The 15,764-nt window shown below is 45.3% G+C and overlaps 1 protein-coding gene across 1 annotated transcript in view; it reads left to right on the top strand.

Annotated features, from left to right (window-relative positions):
- The window catches only part of PTPRJ (protein tyrosine phosphatase receptor type J), a 130,052-nt gene that overhangs the window by 94,472 nt on the left and 19,816 nt on the right, over positions 1-15,764 (top strand). Inside the window, exons 12-17 of the mRNA XM_077321570.1 lie at positions 398-673; positions 3,325-3,597; positions 8,338-8,466; positions 9,934-10,126; positions 10,237-10,352; positions 12,436-12,523. Of these exons, the coding sequence (XP_077177685.1) occupies positions 398-673; positions 3,325-3,597; positions 8,338-8,466; positions 9,934-10,126; positions 10,237-10,352; positions 12,436-12,523 (1,075 nt within the window). The remainder of the gene's footprint in view (positions 1-397; positions 674-3,324; positions 3,598-8,337; positions 8,467-9,933; positions 10,127-10,236; positions 10,353-12,435; positions 12,524-15,764) is intronic.

Raw genomic sequence — 15,764 nt, 5'->3', positions numbered from 1 at the left:
TGTTGGATGATAGAACTGAACTTAAGCTGGCACAAGGGTTTATATGGTGGTGGGTTGGTTTTGGATAGATACAGATGTGTTGTTCATTATGCCAATAAAGGCTTGTGTTGTTCATTATGCCAATAAAGGCTTCTGTAAGCCTTTATTGGCATAATGAACAACACACGTAGGGAGATACAAAGTAAAAATCTTTTTTAAATCTATGGTTTGGGATCTATGGTTTAGGTTTCAACAAAGTGAGAGTTGGCTAAGGCTTTTGACTGTACTTCCATTTCAGTTTTAGTATGTAAATTGGACAGAAATGCAGTGAGCTCCAAAATGAAGTTTTGAAGATGATCTTTTATTAATTGCAGGATACTGTAAACAGGACTAACATGCTTTTCCTCTTTTTGAGCAGAACCCAGTGCTGTTTCTAACATCATTGTTAAAAATATCAGCACAGACGGAATAACTTTAAGTTGGAGTATTGAAGATGAAGCTGCTTCAGGATACACTTACAGAATATACATAGAGAATGAAAATCTTCCTGGCGAGAACTTCACCTACCACTCCCCAACCAAAACTGTTTTCATCCAGAAGTTAAAGCCAGGAACCTCTTATCATTTCTCAATCTTTGCACAAGTTGATAGTGGCAGAACTGAAGGAGACTCTACCAGCGTGTCTAACTGTACAGGTAAACATCAAAGTTGAAGTCAATTTGTTTATAGTAGGGCAAACAGAATTATCTGATTATGTATTAATTCAGGAGTGAAAAAGGGGTGTGGTGGAATGCATGCCACTGATGGTCCTGTCAGCTCCTTGACAGGAGTGCACAACAGTAAACCCAACCCCTGAAATCAGGAGAATGTCAAAAAGCATTTTACAAGGACAACCCTGGTTGACAGTGATGCCTGTTCCCCATCAGCCAGCTAATCAAAGAATAAAGGGACCATGCTTATCCTGACATGAGATAGGAGGCCAGATAGCCATTAACTGACGAGTCCAGGTATAGCAGAAGCATCCCAAGGTGGGAGCAGACTGCCACAGAACATCACAGTGGGCCAAACTAAAATCAGAAAAAAGGCTGAGAACAGAATCGATATGGCATGATCCTATTGCAAGAGAAAATCCCAACACTCCTTTTTATGCCAGTGACATTTATAAAGAGGAAAGAGAGGGTAAACCTATGTCAAATCATGCAAAACCAACAGCAGGAATTATACAGCATAAGTTGATGAATACAAATAGTACATATGTGTATATATACAATTTTGACCTTTAAAGGCATATATAAATGATGTTTAAGAGGCTTCCATAGACAAGCAGTTTCAGATTTTGGTTCCCTTCAGCAAGATTCTGTCCAGTGCCCTCACCCTTAAGGGCAGGAGTAAGGCACCAATACCCAGGGGCTTTACGCACCGGGATCTTTGTTGCAAATTGGTCACTGAATGAAAAATCGCCATTTAAAATAGTGGAATTCGTCGTTATGCATACCTGCCGTTGTAGTGGTATCCAGTTGCGTTTTGTAGCGTTTCCCACAGGCTTCCGGTCTCGGCAGAAATCGCTAGAAAGGAAGCGCTATTGCCGAGCTCGTCCCGCCCCTGGCCGTCAAGCAGCCAATGGGCAGCCGTTAGCATGCTCCCAAACAGCCCCTTTCCCTTTAAGAAAGGTTTTTAAAAAAAAAAAACACACACCCATTGTAACGAATCTGTGTAGATTCGTTGCAGCGGAGAGACCCATCCAGCTGCCTAATGTGTTTGAGCTGTCGTTTGATCGTATGATCGTTGCCACGCTGCCTCGAGTGAAAAGAAAAAAATCCCCCTCCCCCCCCTCTCACGGGCCCGATTTTCAGCTGAATGACTGTGTTAAATGTGTGTGCTTAGTGACTGAAGGGGAAGGACTGAAGCCGGGGAAGCCTCTGTTTGAGCTGTCATTTGATCGTGGCCACGCTGCCTCGGAGTGGAAAAAAAAAATCCCCCCTCCCCCCCCCTCTCACGGGCCGATTTTCGGCTGAATGACTGTGTTAAATGTGTGTGCTTAGTGACTGAAGGGGAGGGACTGAAGCCGGGGAAGCCTCTAAACTGAAAGAGGCTCGCTGGTGCGTTTATCCCCGCTCGCTCGGAGAAAAAAAAATGGCGATCGCTTCGCCGGAAGTTTGGAGGACAGGCTCAGGAGGAGGGACTTTGAAGAAACCGCAACAATGTTAACGCACAGGTCTTTATCGCTAGTGTTACAGATTGTTTGCAAGAGTGTAGCGCTTTCCGGAGGGTGAATCCACTTTTTGGGATTCCCCTGAAAGCGCTACAACGAAGCGCTTTTTGCTGATCGGTTTCAGGAGTGTTGCAGATTGTCTACGACGTCGTGCGTTAAGGCAAATCAATAGCGTTTCCAATTAGCAACCATTGTGCGATTTTGAAGCCGTGCAAAAAGCCCCCCAGAGTTGGCAGCCAGTCACATTCTCTCATCCTAAAGTACCTCACAGGGTTGTTCTGAGGATGTAATGAAGAAAAAGATAATGATATATGCCACTAAAGGTAGGGTATTAATGAAATAAATTAGAGCAATTGTTACTGTGTCTGTATTGAACATGCACAATTTTGTCTTGGGTTCTAAAGTGTAGATCAAAAATCCATATAATGGAGACATGGGTAGGGGGAGCTTTTCTAAAACTTTGAAATCTTAAAAATTACAAGAGGGGGCGCTAATCCCAAATAATCTAAGCTATATAGACACCCTGTGAGGTAGATCAGGCTAAGAGAGCTCTGACAGGACTGCTCAGTCAGAACAGCACTATTAGGACTGTGATGAGCCCAAGGTCACCCAGCTGGCTGCATGTGGGGAAGTGTGGAATCATACCCAGCTGGTGCTGAGGCAGCTGCATTGGTTACCAGTTGAATATTGGATCAGGTTCAAGGTTCTGGTATTAACTCTTAAAGCCATCCACGGTCTGGGTCCAGTGTACCTGAAGGACTGTCTTTTTCTGTATGCGCCTGCAGAGCTCTTTGCTCTGTGGGTCTGAATAAACTGGTGATCCCAGGTCCATGGGAAGTTCATCTGGCCTCAACCAGGGCCAGGGTCTTTTTAGCCCTGGACCCCGACTGATGGAATGCGTTCCCAGAACAGCTATGGGCTCTGTTGGAGCTAACACAGTGCTGCAGGGCCTGTAAGATGGCGCTCTTCCACCAGGCTCTTTCGGAAGGTATGTTACAAGGCCGTAAAAGCACAGCAGGAGAAAATGAAGTGTCTTTCAATGTGACTATAAATCAGTTATTCAGACATTACATGTTATGCTGTCAATTTAATAGCTATTTTCCATTTTCATCTCTTTTTCTTGTTTCATTGTAGATGCAGCAACTGTGAAAGCACTGAACTGTGCACCAGTGCTTAAGCAACCAGAACTGAATCTAAGCTGGATTCCTCCTAATGGCAATTATAATAATTTCAGTATTGAGATCTCAGGCGGTACTTTAAACAAAACGGCATATTACAGCTCAAAAGATCAGGTTGCTATAATAAAAGATCTGAGTTATTTTGTCAGCTATAATGTTAAGATTGTAACCCACTCGTGTGGGGAAATGAGCTTTCCTCAAGAAAAAAAGTGTCTTACAAGTATCACTGGTAAGCATCAAGCCTCCTTGTCCAAGTTGGTTGTGGGGTGAGGAAATGTGCTTGGGATAACACATTTCCAAATGACAAGGTGAATGATGGACATAGATTGGAGCGGGTAATAGAGAAAGAAGATAGACATAGCTATGGCCACAACATTTAAGTGTTTGTAATGAAAAGTAAAGTATATGCCCTCTTGAAAATTGCTATGTATTTTCCAAGTATTGTCTGTGGCCCTCAGTATCAATGTCTGATATGTGGAAAACCACTCATCTAGTTTATTTCAAGTTGTACTCCTTCTAAAGAGAACAATTTTTTAAATGCTGCAAAATCAGGACATCACACTAAAAACATATTTTACACAAAAACTATTTTTATGCCTGCTTAACTATCCCATTGCTTAAATGCAGACTATATTAATAAATAGTGCCCCAGTTATGTCAGTTAAGTCTGACTTCTTTACTCCATGTTGACATATATAACAAAATGGTTTTATTCAGAAATACAAATGTAACCTTAAAAACTATTGTGCTCAATAGCACTCCATATTCTCTTCAATTCAGATGGTCCCCAGCATAATCTACCAGAACTATGCAGTAAGTGGAGTGCATAGAAACTGCAATTTGCTTAATGGATTCGGTCTAGCCATGTATATCATTGTGGGAAGTGTCTTTTGGGGAAAATATATTGAAGACATTTGAGAGGTATTAAATCCATGCAAGACCAATTCCGTTACCTGCAACTAAAACGGAGATTGATCTGCAGCTTCACATATTGAATAGCTAGTAATCATAGCAATCGGTGGGCTAGGGCAGTGGTCCCCAACCTGCGGGCCGCGGCCCGGTGCCGGGCCATGAAGGCCATGGCGCCGGGCCGTGGCTCCCTCTCCCCGCCCCCCCCCCCCCGCAGTAAAAAACTTCCCAGGCCGCAAGCTTGCGGCCCGGGATGCTTCTTACTGCGGGAGGGCGGGGAGAGGGAAGCAGAGCCGGCCGCGCCCGTGCGGGCGTGGCCTGATGCGCGGGCGCGGCCTGATGCGCGGGCGCGGCCGATGCGTGGGCGTGGCCCACACGCCCGCGCCCCGATGCCCTGCCGGTCCCCAACCTCAGAAAGGTTGGGGACCACTGGGCTAGGGCAAAGTGATCCCTTCAAACAAGAAATATTTTTTTCAACATAACTAGCATTACATTTTCATGTTATGTAAGGATTAGTTGTAAAAAGAGAGAGAGAGAGAGAGAAGACTAAATTAATTTGTGATTAGATAACTAAAATATTCTAGTAATATTTTGAGCAACATACAATGTACTTCTAATATTTTTGGGATCTCATGAAAACTGACAAAATTCTCCATTGTGTTTCTGATCAATTTAGCTTAGGTATAATACTTTCACTATACCAATGGCAGATTAATTGTACTCCAATATTTTCTCGTATTCACCGTATTTGTAAATTAATTGGCATGTAGCAATGTTGCACAACTGAAGAATACATGAAATATTCAATTATACAGGCTTGTGAAAATGGTTTTATGGTTTGATTATATGTCTGGAGTATCAATCAGTTCCATTCACAAAACAGGCTTTATTCTAGTATTTGAATAGCAGTCGACACAATTAATATACTAAGTTTGAATCATTAAGGGAAGGGTTTTTTATTACTGTGGAAGAGCTACATTCCCTGCTGTTGGCATTAGCAAATTGTTGCACCTGCTGCAGTTTTTAGTGCTAGTTTTGTTTAGTATGGTTATTACTATATCATAAACTAGTAAAAAAGCCCATTGTATGAAGAAGACAATGGGCGCTAGCAGGTGGGGACCAGAGCGAGCGGCAGGCGAGGGACAGGCTACCTGAAAGAGGAGGCGGGCGGCGGCTCCTCGGCGTCTCGTAGTTTTTGCCGGGGAGTCCCAGGTGTGGTGCGCTGGGCTGTGGCGGCTCCTCTGCATTTTTTTGTTCTTCTGCGGCTTTCCCGGCGGCTCCATTGTGTTCTGGGGCCATGAGGGCAGGGAGCACCCAGCAGCTGCGCTGTGGGCGGCTGCCGGGGCTCCCAGGGCGCCGGCTTGAAGCGGCGAAAGGCTCCTCCAGGGTTTTTTTTTTTCTGCTGCCTCTCGGCTTGGAGCTGCGAAAGGCTCCTACAGGGTTAATGCTTTTCTGCTGGCTCTCGTGGGCGTGGCGGCTTGGAGCTGCGAAAGGCTCCTACAGGGTTTTTCTTTCTGCTGGCTCTCGGCTTGGAGCTGGGAAAGGCTCCTACAGGGTTTTTTTTTCTGCTGGCTCTCGGCTTGGAGCTGCGAAAGGCTCCTACAGGGTTTTTCTTTCTGCTGGCTCTTGGCTTGGAGGTGCGAAAGGCTCCTACAGGGTTTTTCTTTCTGCTGGCTCTCGGCTTGGAGCTGGGAAAGGCTCCTACAGGGTTTTTTTTCTGCTGGCTCTCGGCTTGGAGCTGGGAAAAGCTCCTACAGGGTTTTTTTTTCTGCTGGCTCTCGGCTTGGAGCTGGGAAAGGCTCCTACAGGGTTTTTTTTCTGCTGGCTCTCGGCTTGGAGCTGGGAAAGGCTCCTACAGGGTTTTTTTTCTGCTGGCTCTCGGCTTGGAGCTGCGAAAGGCTCCTACAGGGTTTTTCTTTCTGCTGGCTCTCGGCTTGGAGCTGCGAAAGGCTCCTACAGGGTTTTTTTTTCTGCTGCCTCTCGGCTTGGAGCTGCGAAAGACTCCTACAGGGTTTTTTTTTCTGCTGGCTCTCGGCTTGGAGCAGCGAAAGACTCCTACAGGGTTTTTTTTTCTGCTGGCTCTCGGCTTGGAGCAGCGAAAGACTCCTACAGGGTTTTTTTTTCTGCTGGCTCTCGGCTTGGAGCTGCGAAAGGCTCCTACAGGGTTAATGCTTTTCTGCTGGCTCTCGTGGGCGTGCCGGCTTGGAGCTGCGAAAGGCTCCTACAGGGTTCTTTTTCTGCTGGCTCTCGGCTTGGAGCTGCGAAAGACTCCTACAGGGTTTTTTTTCTGCTGGCTCTCGGCTTGGAGCTGGGAAAGGCTCCTACAGGGTTTTTTTTCTGCTGGCTCTCGGCTTGGAGCTGGGAAAGGCTCCTACAGGGTTTTTCTTTCTGCTGGCTCTCGGCTTGGAGCTGGGAAAGGCTCCTACAGGGTTTTTTTTCTGCTGGCTCTCGGCTTGGAGCTGCGAAAGACTCCTACAGGGTTTTTTTTTCTGCTGGCTCTCGGCTTGGAGCTGGGAAAGGCTCCTACAGGGTTTTTCTTTCTGCTGCCTCTCGGCTTGGAGCTGGGAAAGGCTCCTACAGGGTTTTTCTTTCTGCTGGCTCTCGGCTTGGAGCTGCGAAAGACTCCTACAGGGTTTTTTTTTCTGCTGCCTCTCGGCTTGGAGCTGCGAAAGACTCCTACAGGGTTTTTTTTTTCTGCTGGCTCTCGGCTTGGAGCTGCGAAAGGCTCCTACAGGGTTTTTTTTTCTGCTGCCTCTCGGCTTGGAGCTGGGAAAGGCTCCTACAGGGTTTTTCTTTCTGCTGGCTCTCGGCTTGGAGCTGCGAAAGACTCCTACAGGGTTTTTTTTTCTGCTGCCTCTCGGCTTGGAGCTGCGAAAGACTCCTACAGGGTTTTTTTTTTCTGCTGGCTCTCGGCTTGGAGCTGCGAAAGGCTCCTACAGGGTTTTTTTTTCTGCTGCCTCTCGGCTTGGAGCTGCGAAAGGCTCCTACAGGGTTTTTTTTTCTGCTGCCTCTCGGCTTGGAGCTGCGAAAGGCTCCTACAGGGTTTTTTTTTTCTGCTGGCTCTCGGCTTGGAGCTGCGAAAGGCTCCTACAGGGTTTTTTTTTCTGCTGCCTCTCGGCTTGGAACTGCGAAAGACTCCTACAGGGTTTTTTTTCTGCTGCCTCTCGGCTTGGAGCTGCGAAAGGCTCCTACAGGGTTTTTTTTTCTGCTGGCTCTCGGCTTGGAGCTGCGAAAGGCTCCTACAGGGTTAATGTTTTTCTGCTGGCTCTCGTGGGCGTGCCGGCTTGGAGCTGCTCTCGTGGGCGTGCCGGCTTGGAGCTGCAGCTGCGGCGGCCATTTTCGGTGGCGGCCAGCTGGCGGCGGCGGAGGCAGCTGCTGGCTGTCGGGGGCGGCGGCCATTTTGAGAGGTCCGTCGGAAGAACGGACGGGAGTCCCCGGCAGCCGCGTCAGTCCGCCAGGCAGGGAGCACCCGCCAGCCGCGCTATGCGCGGCTGGCGGGTGCTCCCTTGCCAGTGAAGCAGGGAATGGGGAGCCGCGCTTTGCGCGGCTCCCCATTGCCTGCTTGGGCCGGGATGGACACTTGGAGGGGCCAATCAGGAGCCGCTTCGCGGCTCCTGATTGGACCCCTCCGAGTTTTTATCCCGGACCGGTCCCGCCCTAACTCCTCCCCACCACCCCTTACTCCTTTATACAGTCCGTGGCGCCCGTGGCGCCACGGGCTGTGTACAGATGTTATTAAAATGAGCATAAAGTACTACTTGTAGGTCACTGCAAACATGCAGTGGCTTCTCTGTGCTGCAGCTAAAATTCATAATGCCATTTAGGAGCCTGGATCGACCATATTACTGCCACTTATGGTTCCTGATGATGGCATTCAGATTCCTCAGATGGGGGTGTGGATCCTGTTGGTGACTATATTACGAGTGGCATGGCTGGTCGTGTCTACACAAGCATTGGAAGTTGTTTCTTTGTAGCTTTTCAAACGAGAGTTGAGGTGTTGACTTCACATTTCTTCCATATCTTGATAAACATGTTACCATTTCATTGTTCTTCTGTGTAGATCCTCCAGTTCCCTTGGAAAGTCCTGCTGTTAAGGCAACAGGCCACAATTCATTGAAAGTTCAGTTCAGCCCTTTTGATTCCACTCATGGACCCTTAAAAGCATATGCAGTAATAATTACATCAAAAGGTAAAACTATTGCAATATCACTTGTTTGGTCATTTTATTTTTAAAAAATCTGTCTTTATGCAAGAAATGGAGAGAGCTTCCCAGTGGACGCCTTGAATAAATCTTTGTTGGTCTTAAAGGTGCTACTGGACTCAAATTTCCAGTGGATGTTTGCATATCTTGTGTAAAGGAACAGCCATTCGCTTAGAATCCAGATCTCCAACTTCAAGGAAGTTCTAATTTTGTGGGGCTGTCATTTATCAACACGGAAACAGCAATGTTGGGTTGTGTGCCTATCCCATGCAGCAGGAATGTTCCCCTGCTGTAATTCTCTTCCTGTTATCCATTGTGTGGAAGCAGGGTATTTATGTTGCTAATGATGCATTATCAAATGAAGAGAAAATCAATGCATATTTCTTTAATCATTTGCTATGGAGGTGAGAATAGAGTTAAAACACCCGAGTGCTTTCATGAGTCTTTACCTAATTAGAACCCTTTCAATTGACCCTAACTACTGGCCCTGATTTGCATGGTCTGCACTCCCTCCCTTTTCCCCAAACTTAGTAGGAAAAACCCAAGTTCATATAATTGCCTCTCTTTAACTCCAACGCTACCATGACCTTGTGCAACAACATCCAGAGACGGTTGGAGCCATGGAAAATGTAATCTTGGTTTTCTAAATTATTTCCGGAGCAGACTGGGATAGGGGCTTGTTCATTACTGATAGAGATCCCAGACCTTCACTTAAGAAGCCTGAGTGCTAGATACTATTAGTTTTTGTTGTATCCTTTAAAAAATAAGAAAAACTTGGTTTAGGCTTTATGAACTCATGAAGCTGCCTTATACTGAAGCAGACCCTTGGTCCATCAAAGTCATCATTCTTTACTCAGACCAGCAGCAGCTCTCCAGGGTCTAAAGATGAGGTCTTTCACCCTACCTCCCACCTGAGCCTTTTAACTGGGGATGCTGGGGATTGAACCTCGGAATAACCTGCCAATGACCCACAACCCTTTCATGAGGTTTATTCCTCAAGGCTCTGTGCCATTGCTGTCTCAGTGTCCAGGTTACACAAACTTTGACACCTAAAGGGACTCTGTTCAGTTTCAAATAAAAGTTGGTGAGAAGCTGTTTGCTTTTTCAAACAGTTCTATACTAGAAGATACCACCAATTGGTGCTTTCGGGACTATTTTATACACACTGAAGAGCTAATGAATAAAACCATATTCTAAAAGTTGTTGTTCAGAAATGTTTGAGCATACATTCTTGGTTGTAGGACATATTCTAACCATCAGATAATTTCGCAAAGCTAATAACACTTAAAATACATGAGTCTAAATTTTATTGCCTTTTAATTTCAAATTAAATACTGTGAAAGACATAAAAGTTGAATATTTTATCTCTAATCTTCTGTTATTCTTGTGGTTGCAATTGTACTGCCTATTATTCAGCCTTTAAAATTATTTTATCATGTACTTTTTTCCATACAGAAATGAAATGCAACAATGAGTCCTTGACAGGCACCTATGAGGATTTTACCAATAAAAAATCAGATTCTTATATCGCATGTGTCAAAGATGTGCAACATTCCTCTAATGTTACTCATTACGATATTGAAATTGGGGATGGATCAACCAGTCATGGCTATCGCAATGGGAAGCTAGTTCCCCTTGGTTCCTATAGGTATTTTTTGAAGTTTTTTAACATATCGGCCTGAGTCTTTCAGATAAGAAATGATCAAATTCTGATGCTAGTGCAGCTTAATGACTGTTTTTCTTGTTACCTTTCATTAGGGCATGTGTTGCTGGTTTCACTCATATCACTTTTAAAGCTGACGCTATCAGTTCAAGGGAAAGTTATGTCTCATTTTCAGACTTCTCTGGATCTGTAGTCTTACCTCAAAATCCAGGTATATGCCATGTTGTTGTTAATATTTATGTGGTATTTCAGCTAGTGTACCCAGGCCTGTTCTCAGTGATGTAAAGATATGGGGGGAGGGGAGCTTTCTCACATATTTCTCTCCCCCCTCATTTTCCAACAGAAAAAGGAAAGTTGTAAAAACTTCCTATGAAATATTTTACAGTTTAGAATGAGTCAAATGCTTCTTAAAGCAATGTTTTTCTCACAGATTATGTGCCACATGGAAAAAGTCTGAAAACTTTTTAATTTTTTTGCAAAGGAAATGTGAGGCCTCCCCCAAACTTGAGACTGTTTCCCTGCCATCCACCATCCTACCACCAAGGAGGGCAACTGGCCCACCAGTCTCAGAATCAAGGAGGACCCAGGTCCAACTCTTTTCCTAGACTGGCTTGCCATATGCTTTCTTCCTGCTCTGAGCTCAGTCTGCTTCTTCCACCCTGGCCAGATGTGGATTCTAGGATTCCCTGGCCTTATCCCCACCTGGCCTGAGTCTAATCTCCTTCCATCTGCTTCATCTGGAAAACTACAAAAGGAAGTCTTTCCTGCCTTTTCTCCTGCTGCCTATCACCCTGATCTACTCTTTCCTCTTGCTAGCCAGGGCTGCCTCTTAAACTCTCCTATTCTAGCCTTCCCCAAGTCTAAGCTTGGCCCTGCTCTTCCTACCTCCGCCTGGGTTTCTGGCCTTCTTCAGGTGGATGAGTTCGGGCCACAGCTGCCCTCAGCTCTAGCAGCCAGGACAGGGTTGAGTTGGGACTGGGTGTTGGCTCCCAACAGGAATAATTGGCAAAGTACTGTTTACTTATCCATTTTTTCCAGAATTATTCATTTTTTCCTGCGCTCCTGGCGCTTCCGGCCCCCCATTGTCTGTGCAGGGCCGTTGCGCCCAGACAGCTGGCCGAACTCTGGTCGCATGCAGACACCGGGGACGGTGGGGCTTTTTGCCCCGCCACAACGTCACGGCGGCCATGTGGAGTAGCTGCCACCGTGCATAATGTGTCATAGACTCTTCAGGAAGAGAAAAGTGGCATATAAGAACCAACGCTTCTGCTTCTGCTTCTGCTGCTGCTTCCCTGCTTGCTTTCCAAGGCCTGTCTGCTGGTCACTATGTGTTTGGAGACCTAGAGTAACCATAAGCTTTTCAGGATGCTGAACAAGGTCCAGTGGAGAGTGCCTGCAGATTCCAGGCCATTGCTACAGCTGCAGGCACTCAGTTGTATAAACAGCATCAGTTTAGCTCTGGTTGTTGGATCAACAGCTTCAGTAGTGCTTGTGTCTCCTGTTGTGAACTTGATGTTTATTTCCATCCCATTCTTTTATCCTTTATTTTGGGCAACATGTAAAATTTTTGTCAGGGTAGGTGACCCTTGTAACTGACATTTAAATAGCCAGATAACATCTAAAAGAATGTGGAGAAGAGTATTAATTGTAAGTACACTGGAAGCAGGAAGTAAGTATTTGCACAAGAAACTTATTGCACACTACTAACAATAATTAGATCACTAATTTTTAAAAGGCTTTATACGTTTATTAGAGAGAGAGAGAGACTCCCTATGTTACACCCTCTCCCCTGTATCTGTCCCATGAGGTATCTTCAGGTTGTGAAATGGTCTGAGTTGGATGTGTGTCATACCTCTGTGACAAGTTCTGGCTCTCCAACAAGTGCTCCAATGAATGAGCAAAACGGGTCTCCTGTTTATGAGCCACATAGTGGCAAATGCTGGTGTGTTTAGAGCAAAAACGTCCACTTCCTACATGTGAACCAGACTGGAGTCTCAAGCAGTTGTGAGATTTGAGCTAGGTGCTCTTTTCCTTTGATACTTGCTAAGTTTGTACTTATGAGATTTCAGTCAGTAGTATTAATCTTTTAGATTATAGGAAGTTTTAAAATCTATATTACAAGATTCTTCCATATTTGAACTTGGTTAACCAAATACAGTATTAATGCTGAACCTGAAAAACAAAGCTGGGTGATTTTCAGCTTTGCATTGTATTGTAGCACTTATTTTTTCAGAACTCATTACTGTAGTTGTGATAGATGTTCATTGTAATAATTGTTCCTGTTTCTTTCCAAGATGTTATCACAGGAGCTGTTTCGGGATGTATTCTGGCTGCTGTTCTTGTTGCTGCAATAGCATTTTTCATCTTTTGGAAAAAGAGAAGGTGCAGTATAGTAGCAAGCAATGTAATGATGCTCCTGTGTTTTTAATGTTTCATAATGAAAGTTACTAAAGATTCTGTTTCATTTATTTGAAAAACTTGCATTGAAAATGTATAGCAGTTTCAAACCTGATATAAGTTACATATTTCAAAATAGAGGAAATCTATGAATTGTTGTTCTGTGAAAATGATAGGGATTGCTGATAAATAATTTCCACCATCACTGAGAAACCACAGTTTCCAGAGATCCTGGGAGAAGCCACATCAATTTAAACTGGTTTTAGCCCATTTTAAAAGTTAAATAAAACATTATTAGGGATTTGGTAACCCGAATTTTTAAAATTCTGTTCTATTCCATTGGATTAAACTTAACTCCATCCAGGCTTTCTTGAATGAGTCAAACCTAGATCCTTCCCAGATTTGTATTAAGCCTGGCTATGGTACTGAAACACCAGGAGCTAGGCAGAGAGAATGTGACTCTCATGGACTCTCTGTGGTTTTTAGTACTATTAATCATTGTACTCTTCTGGACGACCTCTTTGGGATTAGATGGAAAAACACCATTCTGTGGTGACTCCCATCCTACTTTGAGAGTAGATTTCAGATGATGGCACTGGGAACTACTGCTCATCACTTGGCCTTAGCTTATGGGATCCCACAAGATTTCTTCTTTGTCCTCAGGAAAGCTGTAGAAATCCTAAACCACATCTGGAGAGAGTTTTGGGCTACATACAGGCTAAAACTGAATTAATTCTGGCAAGATATAGCTATTATCAGTGACTGGAAGGTCTGTCCTAGGATATTAGATGTCACCCATTCTGGATGGTGTTGCCGTCTTATTGTAGGACACCAGAACTCTGAAACTCTGCCTTGGAAGACTCATCTCACTCTTTCCATTGCCCTTTTTGGCAAGCTAGTGATGACTTTTGTGTTTCGTTGCCATTCATTCAATGAGCTACCTTGCTGACAGGGCTGCATTATGACTTTTGTGCATCCTAGACACTTGCCTATGTATGACGCTCCCACCATAATAAGGTTGTTGTTGTTAGTTGCGAAGTCGTGTCCCCATGGACAATGATCCTCCAGGCCTTCCTGTCCTCTACCATTCCCTAGAGTCCATTTAAGCTTGCATCAACTGCTTCAGTGACTCCATCCAGCCACCTCATTCTCTGTCGTCCCCTTCTTCTTTTGCCCTCAATCGCTCCCAGCATTAGACTCTTCTCCAGGAAGTCCTTCATTCTCATGAAGTAGCCAAAGTATTTGAGTTTCATCACCATAATAATATCAGCATTTAAAATTATTTTTGATATAACTATGTCAACATTTTTATTCTGTTTTAAGCAGAAAATAATTGATTTTCATGGGTCCTGAAAGTTTCTGACTTTCAGACTTCAAGGAATATGTTCAGACCAAGGACAGCCAACCTCCAGGTGAGGCCTGGAATTGCTGCTCATCTCCAGACTATACAGACCAGTTCTGCAGGCAAAAATGGCTACTTTGGAGGGGTGACTGTGTAGCATTGTATCCCCCTGAGGTTTAGGGATGCCAGCCTCCAGGTGTATGCCAGCCTTCAGCCCCTGGAAGTACAGCTCATCTCTAGGCAGTTAGGCTGAAGGGAAAGCTCTATCCCCTCACATGCATACCTTCAAAAGGAATGCACATGGCCCCAGAATCCACTTGGTTGCTTGGCTGATGATGTCTGCCCTTCTGAAGCCGGAGACCTACTGATGGCAACTGCAATCCCTGTTGTCTGCAAGGCCAAGTCGTTGTCTTATAAAAGTGGATCACCTAGATTTCCTCAAAAAATCCCACTACTTTCCTGTAAAGCTAACTACACTTGAAATTCTGGGCCACTTATGTCTTTGGGTTTATAGGAGTTTTTATTTACCATGCCAAGCTTGAAAAAAAGTCACTTCAGTTCCCATGTCTCTCCAGCCATTTACTTGTTCACTATTTACAGTTTCAGGCTGTAAATATTCTTTATTTAGATCTTCCTGAACTTTCCAGACTCACAGGATTGATACTGGTCTGTCTGTCTGTCTCTCTGCACCCCAAAATACAAACAGTTGCTGGTAAGGGCTGGCCAAAGCCCATAACCCGTAAACCACTCCACCCCAACCACAATCTGTGAGCCTCTACTATCATCTCTAGATCGCTGCTCATCTTTAGATTATAATGATCAGCTCTGCAGGCAAAAATGGCTACTTTGGAGGCCAAACTCTGAGGCATTGTACGATTTTAAGGCCCTCCTCCAAACCTCCAGGAATATCTCCAGCCCAGGGGTAGCCAACCTCTAGGTGGAGCCTGGAAAACTCCTGGAATTACAGCTCATCTGCAGAGTATAAAGATCAGCTGCCCAGGCAGAAAGGGCTCCTATAGAGTTTGAACACGGTTGAGGAGAAAAAACATTTAAGGTCTCCCACGCAGGTTGTTGTGGAGTTGAAACACTTGAGACCCACTGCAGAGGGTTGTTGTGTGGATGAAACAGGAGGCAAAAGAACCTCTGCAACAGCTTCCAGTTTCACCCGCACAACAACCCTGTGTGGTAGGCCTCAAATCTGCAGAGAGTTGCTTGGCTGTTTCTTCCCTCCAGCAGTATGGCCGACCACAGCAGTATTTTAAGTGAGAAGGGCCTTTTTTGTGGCCTCCCTGTTAGCCAACTGTTTGGCAGAAGGGGAAAGCTCCCCCCCCAAAAGGAATGCCCACACCCATGCCTTCAGGCTCCCATGACCTCAGTCAGGGGCTGTTAAAGGCTCCTTTGCAGCAGGCCTGAATGGAGGGGGGAGGGAGCACATTCACCATCCTCCTGCCAGCTCTGTCAGGATTCTGAGGCAATTTACAGTTGGACATGACAGTCAGGACAGCCTTGGGGCGAAAAGGGCTGGCACAGCCTGTCCAAGCCTCTGTTCTCATCCCCCTTGGCAGCCCTACTGACCTCCTCTCCCTGCGGTGTTCAGGGGCAGACTGACAGCGATGTCTCCAGATTGCCTCTGGGTGGGCGGGCCCTGTCGAACTTTGGCCCAATGATTGGGCCTCCCGACTGGCTTCGCACCCCCTGACTGGCTAGAACTCTGTCCTGTCCTCACCCAAACTGGCCCCGCCCACTCTCCGGCCCACTTAGCCCTTAACCAAATATGTATACTGCTACTCAAGCGGTTTAAAGATTATGCATGTTTTAGTCTATTAGCCATCTTGGTGGCCCTGAAAAGCAGGATATGAATTTTGTAAAATGACAATCCTACAT

Source organism: Paroedura picta, chromosome 2, assembly GCF_049243985.1.
Source record: "Paroedura picta isolate Pp20150507F chromosome 2, Ppicta_v3.0, whole genome shotgun sequence".
Taxonomy (NCBI): domain Eukaryota; kingdom Metazoa; phylum Chordata; class Lepidosauria; order Squamata; family Gekkonidae; genus Paroedura; species Paroedura picta.
This window is presented reverse-complemented; position numbering and strand designations above follow the sequence as displayed.